The 13,749-nt window shown below is 40.0% G+C and overlaps 1 protein-coding gene across 1 annotated transcript in view; it reads left to right on the forward strand.

The window, feature by feature from the left end:
• The first annotated feature begins 3,739 nt into the window (after positions 1-3,739).
• Positions 3,740-13,749, forward strand: part of cgnl1 (cingulin-like 1) — a 32,691-nt gene continuing 22,681 nt past the window's right edge. Inside the window, exons 1-7 of the mRNA XM_084404401.1 lie at positions 3,740-3,872; positions 6,211-7,858; positions 7,990-8,084; positions 11,491-11,596; positions 12,040-12,141; positions 12,469-12,617; positions 13,137-13,278. Coding sequence (XP_084260527.1) covers positions 6,263-7,858; positions 7,990-8,084; positions 11,491-11,596; positions 12,040-12,141; positions 12,469-12,617; positions 13,137-13,278 — 2,190 coding nt within the window. The 5' untranslated portion in view covers positions 3,740-3,872; positions 6,211-6,262. The remainder of the gene's footprint in view (positions 3,873-6,210; positions 7,859-7,989; positions 8,085-11,490; positions 11,597-12,039; positions 12,142-12,468; positions 12,618-13,136; positions 13,279-13,749) is intronic.

The following is a 13,749-nucleotide window of genomic DNA, read 5'->3' on the forward strand; positions in this document are numbered from 1 at the left end:
TTGTAACTCCTTTGGATACTCAACTGTCAGTCAAACCTCATAACTCCACCCGTCTCTATCGTGAATGAAGTGCCGCACACAGTTTGGACCGTCTCTGCTTGTTAGCAATGCAAGGGTAAATAAAGAACTGGTACATAAAGTACAGCATTTTCTTTACTAAGAAAAAACACTATATATAGAGAGAGAGAGAGAGAGAGAGTCTAAAGTTTTATGTATTTGAGGAGCGGAGAAGAGTGAATTATCTATAATTTGTCATTGAGTCTTTTGACGCAGTTAACTACCAGATCCCCCTCTTAACCCTCATGATGAAGGGCATCTCAGGAACCGCACTCCAATGGTTGAAGTCTTACCTCTCAGGTAGGTCCTTTAGGGTGTTGAGGAGGGGTGAGGTGTCTAAGTCGCAACATCTAGCTAATGGGATGCCTCAGGGCTCAGTGCTTGGACCACTTCTCTTCTCCTTCTACATATCATCTGTCATTCAGAAACTTAGTTTTCATCACTGCTACGCTGATGACACACAACTTTATCTCTCATTACAGCCAGATGATCCGACGGTTGCTGCTCGCATCTAGGCTATTTCTGGCAAGACATTTCTTGCTGGATGAAGGACCACCACCTTCAACTCAACCTTGCGAAGACAGAACTGCTTGTGATCTGAGCCAACCCAACATTTCATCACAACTTCTCCATTCAGCTAAGTTAATCAACGATAACTCCATCAGTTAAACTTCACAGACCACATCACTAGAACTGCTCGGTCCTGCAGATTTGCCTTATGCAACATTAGGACGATCAGGTCCTACCTATCAGAACTCCTTTTCCAAGCTTTTGTTCTATCCAGACTGGACATTTGTAATGCTGTCTTGGCGGGTCTTTCAGCATGCACTGTTAAACCTCTGCAACTGATCCAGAATGATGCAGCAAAGGTAGTCTTTAACAAGCCGAAAAGAGCTCATGTCACACCTCTCTTTATAAAGTTGCACTGGTTGCCAATTGCTGAATGCATCAAATTGAAGGCACTGATGTTTGCCTACAGAACAACCACTGGCTCTGCACCCCTATACCTAAATTCACTACTTCAGACCTATGTGCCCTCACTGCCCTGCAGTAGCTTATTGCCTTTTGCAAGTGAACGGCACCTTGTGGTGCCATCCCAAAGAGGCTCATAATCACTTTCACAGGCCTTTACCTTTACCAAGCTGGTGGAATGACCTGCCTAACTCAACCCAAGCTGCTTCGAGAAACTGCTGAAGATGCATCTTTTTCGTCAACACTTGAACCATTAATACTAACATTCCATGTATAATTTTTTTTTTTTAAAAACTTGCTACGTGTACTGTGCTAGATTAACTGGGACTAGTCGCAGCACTTGCATATTGTTGCCCTATTGTTGGTTTGATTGCTTCTATTGCTCTCCTCATTTGTAAGTTGCTTTGGATAAAGCGTCTGCTAAACCATTAAATGTAAATGTAATGAGTCATAGCATCTTAAGCCTGTGCGTAGCACTTCGTCTTTAATAACGTGTTATTTTGGCCGGAGCGTCCACATATAGCTTATAACCTGTAAATTGATGAAAACGTGACGATGCACTTCTACATCCGCTGGTCAAAAACTTGATTTTGGTCAAATGTTAATATAATGACACCTGCAAGTATATTATCACATATAAAGCCAAAATATTAACTTTGACAACACAGTGTTTAGTTATTTAGAAATAACAGTGTTTTCCCCACCTATCCTGAAGGAGCAGTTTTGGTCATGGGAGGTTTCTGGCCGACACTGGGACATGTCCTGGATGGGACGGGGCCCTCCTTACATTTTTTTTTTTTTTGAGAAAAAGGTTTTAGGTTTCCATTACATTAGGTATTAAAGTGAAGAAATGAAGACAGTACTACATTATTTCTGTATAACAACATTCAGTAGCCTATAATAAAAACAATAATATATTTGTGTATAGTCGTCAAGATGAATGAAAATACTGCAACGTATTATTGCAGTACGTTGCTGGATCTCTGTTCACAACAAGAACTGGGACAGACAGCGCTCCCTGCTGAACAAGCTGCGTTTTTTTTTTTTTTTTTTTACTTCTAACTTCACCCACATATAGAAATAAAAACACAGCAGACCGTATAAAAGGGAGTCAGTAGCCTACTCACACTAGCCAAGTCATTAATGGTCTTGGTCCTTAGATTGTTCTAGGGACAAATGCAGTAAAGTTTAAAGAGCATGTTGCTAATTTACTAACAGGTTTGGAAACGACGTGAGGACGAGCAATTAAAGACAGAACATTTTTGGGTGATATCCCTTTGAAGACACTAAAATTATGCACATTAATAATCAATCAAATAAAAAAAAAACATGTTTGATAAACGATTGTTCCAGAAATGATCACCCTGTAATGTTCTTCTAATAGTCGGTGACCCATTATCATTATAGACTATTAAGGAGGTTGAAGCTGAGGCAGACTTTCTCCTTCGCTTTAATACATTTTGATATAGGCTAGGGAAACACTTTGGAAAACCTTTCATTTTAGCCACTGCTTTCTGTTGCATTTTATTTGATATTCTGTAGATCTATTGTAATTGTTAGTTTATTAACATACTGGCACCTTATTATCTTAATATATTTATTTGCTGTCTGTCAGTATGCACACTACAGTAGGGTGTTAAGTGGAGTTTGGTGTCTGCAGTGTTCTACCACTAGATGGCGCTGTCCGTCTAAACAGCTGTCAGGCATTTAATTTAATGCTGGGCTAGCTAATGTCGCAGAAGATAGACAGCAATACACGACATTGTGTATTTATAATGCTCTTAAGTTATTTGACATTTTTGTACACCAGTTATAAATTCTCTCTAGCTCTGCCAAAGTATCAGTAAACAGTGTAACTAAACACACATTTTAACTGTCAAAAATGTTTTGAATTCAGTTCAGTCCCCCCCCACCCACAAAGCAGATGGTAAGTGTATTTCTTGACATTATTACTACTAATCATAAAAAGTTTATATTTTGAGTTTTGCTCATGATTTTGTCATTTTACCCATTTAATTTCACTAGTGAAGAAGTTATTATTATGCTTCAAATTACTTATTTTGTGTTGGTTTGCTTTTTACGCACTTGTTAGACCTGCTTAAATGTTTAACCCGTCAAAACAAAAATGTATCAATAAATAACTGTCATAGAAGTAGCGTACACCAAATGAAGGGAACAGAGGATTTTTTTAGGCACTTTTCAAACCATTCACACCATTTCATAATAAAGACGCGTGTCCTTCCGAGTTACAACACAAAATAACGATACTTTAAGGGTGCTGTGAAAGCTGTTGATGAGGGGTTTTTGAACAACTCGTTTTATATTTAATAAAATGTTAGGTTGTTGAATGTCTTTTGGGTTTCTTCAATATTCAAAGTCTTTGGGAGTCAATGGAGAAGAAATCAATGGTTTGTCACCATTTTGAAAAAGACCCATATCTCTCTGTCCTCTCTGAATAATTCGTTATCACATGAAAACCTTAATTTCGCCGATACTGGAACCACAAGTGCTTAGAGAAGGCCTCCACCCAGTTTCTGGCTGTGCCTTTGTGTCTTGAGATCAGCTGAAATGCGAAGTGAGCCCTGTTCATCAGTCATGCCGAGCAGATCAGCTGATCGTGAATCAGCCTGCGGGCGGCGCGAGGGTGGAGTGAGTGACGGGTGTGGGCGGGGCTTCGCGCTCTTCAACAGTCCGTGCTTGAAGTAAAACTAGTCTGAAAACAGGACGTGCAACAAGTGACTTTGACCAGCTGAGAGGAGATGGAGATTTCGCATGGTGTCATAGCTTTTTACAGAGCTTGACCAACAAATAAACGCATTTTGTGGGATTAACGACAGACAACGGTAAGTGTTGCTTTTGGATGATGTTTTTATAAAAAAAAAAAAAAAAAAAAGTGTGCGAAATTGCTAGTGTAGGGGCATTTGGGCGACATTGTAATAGGTGACCTAAAGTTTATTAAAGCATTAAAATGAAAGTTGATAAACTTTAATGAGCACCCAAACAGGCAGTGTTCTTGTATGGGGAAAATTGCTTTGTTATTAAAACTGCACCTAGTCGTGCTTGGAGCATCTGTTGGGATGATGCGTTTGGTATTAATGACGCAAAACATTAAATATTGCACAGAAAGCAATGTAAAAGCAAAGTTTTGGCTTAATAATGTGCTTGTTTCAGCTGCATGGTGCATAAAAATGCAATCCCATAAATAAATGTAGCATTATTCAATATAATCAGGTTTGTGCATTTACAGTACAATGTAAACCAAAGTGTAAATTAATTCACCTATATATATAATGACCTAATGTACTAATAGTGCATATGTAAAAGCTAAGGAAAGTTCACTGTAAGATGACTGAGTATTCCTGAATCCCTCCTGACAGAGTTATAGTGGTTGCTCTGTCATATAGAGAGAATGATTATCCATAAACCTCTTTGTTGAACATTTTTTGTTGATGCTGTAGCTGTAGCCATGTTTTTGGTCTGGATCAGGGCCAAAGTTGACGAGTTGTTAGAGTTAAACTTAGACCGTTTCACCAGAAATCTCTGTTTTGAGTTTCCCTGGAAGTGGAATGCAGGTTGAGGACATGCTGCAAGAGTTTGCACAGCCTGTGTTAGATTCCCTGTCAGAGCTACACGTTTCCAGTGGGCACAATGAGAGCTACATTAAGACCACTGAGTTCCTCTGCACACAGTACATGTGATACAGGAGCTGAAAGAGGCTATTGTGTCATATTCTTTTTTTTCTGCACCAGAGCTCTGTTCCTTATGGATAAGGGGGCTTGTCGCTTTTTAACTCGCCCTTATTGTTCTTTCTCATCCCCCTCTATGAGGCTGGAAAGTTTGAGTCCCTTTGCTCTCTTGAGTGTGGCCACAGATGAGAAGGACTTTCCCTTTTAACTTGCTTCTTTATTATGATGTGCGTTTTGTGATTTTGTAGTAGTTTTATAGAAGACTTGAAGTCTTCCAATCTTATGCTTTCAACCTGTAGTCTCTAGTGTCGCCTTCATTCTTCACTGAACAGATTCCTTACTTACCCATTGAAAATGAATGCCGACTTTGTTTTCTTCATTGTCAAGCCCTCAGGTATCTCACAGGTTGCATGCACTGTAATACACTGCATGCTTTGGTCATACCATTTTCTGTTGCACTTGCAACAAAGACATCAATATGACTAATGCAATCTTTTGTTGGCTTTGAAGTGAAAGGATGTTATCAGTGAGGTCCAGAGGAAACTGATAATAGCCTGTTGCCTGGTGTGATGCCTGTAGTGGGGTGATATTTTTGTAGCTTTGTGTTTTGCTATTCTTGAGGCAACATACTGTTGCTCATTGCATAGGCTGTCACTAAAATTCTTTGGAATTAATTGAGATGTGATTACACTGATGAACATATAGTATGAGTGTAGCCGTTTTTTTTTTTGTTTTTTTTTTACAGTTGAACCTTTTGAATTAGTTGTACTTGAAAAAACAAATTACATGAAAACATCTGTTGCTGTTCTTTGGTTATTTTCAATAAAATATCAGCTGTTGACAAGCAATTTAGTCAGCTGTTTCTAGACAATGGAATACAAAATCTGACTTCCTCTGCTTTTTTCTTCTGCTTATCTTTCTAACACAGCCCCCATTTTTTACAGTGACATCATTAGCTTTTTTTGTGCCAATGTTTGTTTTTGTTTAAATAACCCACACTGCTGCCTCCTTTAACTTTAGTCAGCAATGTCAATGTGCTTAAGATTATAAAGTCTGCAACTGGGCTGAAACTGTCTGCATGCTTAGCAGGCATGCTCTTAAGTGGTCATTATTGTACTGTGTGAAAATGCCATCAAATACTGTAAGTCGTCATCTAACTCCAGTTCCTTGGAAAAACTACAAAGATAGTAGCACGTGCCAACATCAATGTGTGTCTCAGATTAAATTCCAAAACTCGAGCAAAGGATCTGTTTAAAAGTCTTTTAATGTCCTCAATTTGTCCAAACAACCTTTGTTTGTAGTGGGGGATCATGCTAAACGCTTTACTTTGCCTTTTTTTGGTTTTGGGTTTTGCCACACAAATTTAACCCAGTTACCTTAACTGTATGCCATACTCAAATTTTGTCAGACAGTCTCATCAGGATCTTTTAGAAATGTAAAGATACTGTAAGCATTACAAACTTGTGTAATAATGAGATTATTGCTTTGATTTCAGAGGTGAGTGAGCCTTATCCACAGAGAGGGATTTGGTTGTTTCAGTGTTCCTGATGGAGTCTTACAGAGTTAGCGGCATGCCAAACCCTGGACTATCACAAGGCTATACGCAGCCTTCCCGCACAAGAGGCCAGAGCAATGGTACTTACGGCCTCAGTATCAGAGTTCAAGGCATAGATGGACACCCCTATGTGGTCCTCAATAACCAGGAAAGAGGTCCAAACCCCTATGCGGACCCTCAAAACAATAATGGATATATGGATTCTGAAAGACCAAACAATTATGACGAATATGATTTCAAAGGAACCAGGAATAATCTTTCTGAAGGCCCATATGTGGATTTTATGTCTCCGAAGCTTCATGGAGGTCCTCACAATGGAACTGATCCTAAGAAGCAATCCAGTCTTTTAAACTTCCAGAAGCATCCAGAGATTCTCAAGCCATATGATCCTGAGAGCAATACTCTCGATAGCTTTCGAAGTCTACCTGTAGTTGAGACTCAAAATTCCTACCCAGGATCCCTACCCAGAGCCAACTCCCCAATTGTGAGCCAAGCCCAATCTTCCAGCCTAGTTCCAGAACCATCTTTTCCAGATGACAGGGGACACGCCCAACCTCAGGTTCGTCCCCAGACACTCCCATTCAGTGTCCAGCCTCAAACAGGTCTAACCAAAGACCATGTTCTGGCCCAGCCTCAGGTCAAACGCCAGATTCAAGCGCAACCTCAGGTCAAGCCACATTTTAAAACTCCAGTGCCCTACCAGACTCCGCCTCAACCCTCACAACGCCTTCCAATTCCTCAGGCATCTACTGTAACCAGTAACCCAAATGACAGTAACCAGACCAAGGCCTCTTCTAGACCTCCCAGCTCAGTTAGTAGCACCAACTCCAGTCTGGAACGGAGTCGACGTGAACCAGATGTGTTGCCCTTGCGCCGTACTGACTCCAGTGGCCCGGTGCTACAGTCTTCCTCCCGTAATTCCTCTATGGGCTCCACCACACCAACAAAGGAAGACCAGTTGGACCAGCTTTATGCAGAAACTATCAACCGGCATGAGAACCGGCGCTACATCCCTTTCCTGCCTGGCACAGGGCGTGACATTGATACTGGTTCCATCCCAGGTGTGGATGAGCTCATCAAGAAGTTTGACAGCAAAGAGACTCAACAACGCAGGGGTCGGTCAGGGCGGAGGAATCGGCTAAACCCAGAAGACCGCAAGCGCTCCCGTAGTGTTGATAGTGCCTTGCCATTTGGTCTTGAGGGTGACACTGACTACTTGGATGAGGTTAGCAGGAATCGAGGCAGATCTACAGAGCATCTTCTTCGCCCTTCTCTGCTCCTGCAGAAGACCGCTGGAGTGAAGACCTCCCTGATGTCGCCAACTTCCACTACTGGACCCAGGATAAGCCTAAGAAATGTGACGCAAGTCAAAAGTGCTCCAGGCTCTCCTCAGGGGACAGTCTCCCACTCTTCAGCTGCTATTTTGGGGTTCAAGAATCCTCAGAGTCATCCCTCTGTAGCACTTGGAGAGAACAAAAATGAAGAGGCCAAACTATCACAGAATATGAAATGCCTGACAAGTCTGAAAACAGGATCAATTTCTCGTCCTGCTGTCAACAGTAAAACAAGCACTGAAGTGGATGCCCAGGTAAAAAAGGATGGACGTCCTCTGTTATTCTAATATATTCCCACTATTATGGGGAGACCAGTCATTTGTTTTATGTTTATGTGTTAATATAATGACATGTTTTTCTTTTCTTCTTCTTTTTTTTTGCTCAGGTGACACCTGATCTTCTGAAAGGTCAACAAGAGCTTTCACAGCAAACAAATGAAGAGACTGCTAAGCAGATATTATTCAGTTACCTCAAAGATGGGTGAGTGTACTTTACAAATAATTGTGTATGTTTTTTCAATATCAACACCGATATATTTCCGTTAAAATACTTTTTAATTGTTCACTTATAAGTGACACATGGAAATCTAAAAACGTCATGTCAGTGTGCACATATTGAGCATTACTGTGTAAACTTTTTTTTCTTACATTTTTTTTTTTTTTATTGTATGCATATACAGTGGAGAAAATAATAATTTGATCTCCTGATGTTTTTGTAAGTTAAACTTGTCACTTACAAAGAAATGAAGGGTACATCATTTTTTATGGTAGATTTATTTTAATGGATAGAGAGAGAATATCAACCAAAAAATCCAGAAAAAAACCACATCATATATAGGTTGTAAATTGATTTGCATTTCAGTAAGTGAAATAAGTATTTGATCCCCAAGCAAAACATGCCTTAGTACTTGGTAGAGAAACTCTTGTTGGCAAGCACAGAGGTAAGACGTTTATTGTAGTTGGTCACCAGGTTTGTACACATCTCAGGAGGGATTTTGGTCCATTCCTCTTTACAGATACTCTAAATCCTTAAGGTTTCTTGGCTGTCGCTTTGCAACCTCGAAGTTTCAGCTCCATCCACAGATTTTCTATAGGATTAAGGTCTGGAGACAGGCTAGGCCACTCCAAGACCTTAATGTGCTTCTTCTTGAGCCACTCCTATGTTGCCTTGGCGGTATGTTTTGGGTCATTGCTGAAAGACCCATCCACGACCCATCTTCTAGTGTTCTTGTCCAAGATTTTATGGTACATGGCCCCGTCCATCAGCCCTTTACCCTTAGCAGAGAAACAGTCCCAGAGCATGTTTCCACCTCCGTGCTTGACTGTAGGGATGGTGTTCTTGGGGTCATAGTCAGCATTTCTCTTCCTCTAAACACGACGAGTTGAGTTGATGCCAAAGAGCTCAATTTTGGTCTCATCTGACCACAGCACTTTCTCCCAAGACTTCTCTGAATCATTAGATGTTCATTGGCAAACTTCAGACGGGCCTGAACATGTGCCTTCTTGAGCAGGGGGACCTTGCGTGTGCTGCAGGATTTCAATCCATTGCGGTGTAGTGTTACCAATGGTTTGCTTGGTGACTGTGGTCCCAACTGCCTTGAGATCATTAACAAGCTCCTCGCGTGTAGTTCTGGGCTGATCCCTCACCTTTCTCATGATCATCCGTACCCCATGAGGCGAGATCTTGCATGGAGCTCCAGATCGAGGGGGATTGATGCTTATTTTGTATTTCTTCCATTTTCTAATAATGGCACCAACAGTTGTCTCCTTCTCACCAAGCTTCTTGCTGATGGTCTTGTAGCCCATTCCAGCCTTGTGCAGGTCTACAATCTGGTCCCTGATGTCCTTTGACAGCTCTTTGGTCTTGCCCATGGTGGTGGAGAGGTTGGAATGGAAGATACAGATTCTGTGGACAGATGTATTTTATAACAAGCTGACATTAGGAGTACCTTCTTAAATTGACAGGACTAATCTGTGTTTCAAATGAGCACATAACCAATCTGTGGGAGGCAGAATTCTTGCTGGTTGGTAAGGGATCAAATACTTATTTTACTCGATCAAATGCTTATCAATTTATAACCTTTATATAATGTGTTTTTTCTGGATTTTTTTTTTTGGTTGATATTCTGTCTCTATCCGTTAAAATAAACCTACCATAAAAATTATAGACCCTTCATTTCTTTGTGAGTGGGCAAACTTACAAAATCATCTGGGGATCAAATAATTATTTTCTATTATTATTTCTATTAACTATATAATTATATTATCTACAGTATATAATGAAATATCTTAAATTATTCATTCATAATTATTTGTTTAATAAATATTGCATTTTTGGAGAGTTGCATCACATGACATTTAAAAACGTTGCCTTATTCTAAAAAGGTTTTATTATTTGAATATATAAGAGACTTAATTTATTGACCTTAACAAACAGTCATGAAGGTCTGCATGGCTCCTCTATAAGATATAATTTCCTCTGTGGTTTTCTGCTACATGTTGGTTTCACCACGACTTCAATTTGGCACACTAACATTTTTGATCCTAATGCTAGATTATAACAGCAGCACATGTGTCCTTATTGGTCTAGGTTGTTTCTTACTCAATAGTGTTCACTCATTTTTTCTTAGTGAGATTTTACATGGAATTTGAAGAAGTTTCCACAAAGTCTGACACATAATGATAACAGTACAATAATTTTACCTCCCCTACATTTTTTCTTCATTTATGTACAGTAGAATCATCTACACACAACTTCAACCCCCACACTTCTATCTTATTCTTTCAAGGAAAGAGCAGGTTCTTAAAGTTCCTCCTCTAACATCTCAAAACAATCAAAATGGCAAGTCATTTATTTAGATAAACTTTCATAAAAAGCTGCTTGCAAGATGTTCCAGACCGTTCTTCACCCAATATAAATGGTTTTAGCCCACTGCCAACAACTAAAATCTGTTATTTTGCTTGAAGGTCTAAATTTCCACCCAAAGCAGTGCTGTTTCCTTCTCTCATCTAATCCTACATGATCACTGCACAGCTTCAAAGGCATGCTGTAGGTGCCCAACCTGCTCTAGTGAAATAGCTGAAACCGTGCCCTCCCTGAACTCCATATTCTTGATGTCAGAAGTTCCGCCCTCTCCGCATTCCTCATGTGATGTGTGGAGGGAGGTGAGCAGAGTGGATTATTCACAAGTATGTGTGAACCTTCTGAAGCCCTGTAGATCTAGGATCAGATATCTTCTGTTCAATAGCAACCATTATTACAAAAGACAAGACTTGTCCTGAGGTAGCAGTTAGTTACCATTCAACAGCACGTGCCAAAGGTGCACCAGGTTAAGGGTTATGGTGGTTGTAATGGAGCAAAACAATATTGTCGCCAACAGTGTTCTGACATGACGACATCACTTACGTCATGAAACCGTTAATAACAGTCTGTTCTGCGGGAGGTGTATGTATGTTTGAAGGAGAGGCGGTGCTGGTCTGTTGGTTTCTCCTCTCTTTGTGAAATGTAATGATACGCTTCAGTCTGCTGTATACGCATGGCACTAACCCAATGTTCTGTGCTTTTCCCTGATGCATCACTCGAGTGCCCTGGGAACATGCGGGCATCAGACACACATTCCTAGACATGTGACTTGTTAAAAGAAGGCAATAATTAGGGTGGGCAGGTCATAAGGTGACACATCAAAGCTTGAGTACTCTGTACTCTCCACACAGGCAAAGAGCCAGGCTGATTTTTCCCAGAAATGTCAGGGATTATATACTCCGATCCAGTCCACACACACACACACACACACACACACACACACACTATCAACACACTTTGGCTGGGATAAAGAGACTCTCAAACCATCCAAGTAAATTAGGAGCACTTGTGTTTTGTTTTGCAGGAGCAATGATAACGATGACACTACCAAGAGAAAGGTCAACCTGGTGTTTGAAAAAATCCAGACCTTGAAGTCACGGGCCGCTGGAAACGTGCAAGGCGACAACAAAGTGAGCCGTTGTTATGGCATTGTAATTGGGTTCAACAAACAGCTAAGACTGTGAGCCTCTTATAAGAGGGACTTAGTCTATCTCTTGGAGAAAGTATAAAGGCTGGCTGAGGTTATTTACTTGGCAAACAGCATAGTCATGGCTAATGTTTAAACGTTTGCAAGCAAAATCAGACCAGAACCTAGTCTTTTTCACTTTTTTTTTTTTTTTTTGTTCATTATTTTATAAAAAAATTATAAACACTTCTACAAAATCATGAAATCTTGTATATGAAAAGATTAGCATATGAATAAGCATTACAAATACTAGAAGTATTTCTGATTAGAACAGAGATTATTCTTGAGAACCCGCTGTTTTTATTATACTAAAATGTGAATCTGTATCTAATCGCTATCATATAGTGCTGAAAAGAGCTCTGTTGCATATAAATGTTTCTCTCTCAGGCTCCAGACCTTGCAGCCCAGGCTAGAGCTCTTCAGGAGCAGAAAGCTGAACAGGAAAAAGAAATTGCTGATCTTAAGAAACAGCTTGAGAATGAAAGCAAGGTAAAACTCTCTCTCTCTCTCTCTCTCTCTCTCTCTCTCTCTCTCCACTAATACCTCTACTACTTTGACTTGTCAATTGCACCTTGGACCCCTGCTCTGTCTGTTTAGTCAGTCTGTTAGAAGCTTCCATGTTGACCGAAAATCCCACTCCTATCACCCCTTAAGATCAATAATCAAATTAACCAATTACTGGCTTATTCGAAAGACTGGGCCTAAATCCAAAAAAAGACGCCAAGTGTCTCAGACTAACAATGATTTTGAAGGTTCAGTAAGGTTACTGTCATTTCATGTCCTCACTGTCATTTCTTATTATGTCCCTCCCTGCAGAAGCGCAGTGATCTGAGCGAGACTCAGCTGAAGGCGGGAGCAGGAATGAAAGATTTGAGGAGAGAGCTGGAACAGAGTCAAGCCGAGTGCAGTAGACTGCGGGACAAGCTTAGTAAAACAGAGGATGACCTGCGCACTACAGTGGAGGAGTAAGATACTGTCTTGTGGATGTGGACAGACCCACACAGAATCTGTGCATGTAGAAAGTTTAGCAAAAGTGGAACACCTGTAATAAAAAAAAAAAAAAAAACAGTTTAACTGCCATATGTTAAACTCTCAGCTCGCACGTTTTGCTATGTTTAACTCCGCCTGGCCCTTCTTTAGCTTATTAATTTTACTTTTGCACCAGCGTTCACAAAGAACACATCTGTCTATGTGTTCTTTGTAAACTTTGGAGTAAAAGTAAAATTTACAGGTGTTGGCCCAGATGAAAATCCTTCGAACGCAGTGAAAATCTACACTACCATCAGATATGCAAGTTTCTGTGATTTCTCCATCCCGTAGCTAAGGTTGTCAAAATAAGGTGCAAATTATCCTCTGTGACATCATGGTTTGAATTGGCAGGAGTTTATATGGACATGAGCTCAGCAGATTATCAGGCATGTCTGCGTTGGCTCTTGTTTCACTTCAGAATGCAGCTATTCTGAGTGTATTTTTGTGTATATCAGACTCTTCCAGGTAAAAATGGAGAAAGAGCAGTACCAGACTGAGATCCGAGACCTGCAGGACCAGCTCTCAGAGATGCACGATGAGTTGGATGGAGCCAAGCAATCTCAAACAGACAGTACAGACAAAGAGGCCATGATGGAGGTACAGCGTTAAAACATATCTGTACATACTGTTTGGGGTCAGTATGATTTTTTTTTTTTTTAAATTGATAATGATAAAAAAAAATTCTTGAGCAGCAAATCAGCATATTAGAATGATTTCTGAAGGATCATGTGACACTGAAGACTGTAGTAATGATGATGAAAGATCAGCTTTGCCATCACAGGGATAAATTACATGTTAAAAATGTATTGAAATAAGAAACAGCTCTTTTAAAGTGTAATAATATTTCACAATATTATTGTTTTTATCGTATTTTTGATCAAATAAATGCAGCCTTTGCGAGCACAAGACACTACTGTCAAAAATATAAAACGGTATTGTATAACTTCTATTGAGGCACATAAAATGTCATGGAAAGCTGTATATTTCCCATGCAAATTTTACACTGCAGCAATCTATAACACAACAGAAAATTCTTTGCATATTCAAATTAATTAATTCTTGAGGCTG

Source organism: Rutilus rutilus (assembly GCF_951802725.1).
Source record: "Rutilus rutilus genome assembly, chromosome: 3".
In the NCBI taxonomy this organism is placed as follows: domain Eukaryota; kingdom Metazoa; phylum Chordata; class Actinopteri; order Cypriniformes; family Leuciscidae; genus Rutilus; species Rutilus rutilus.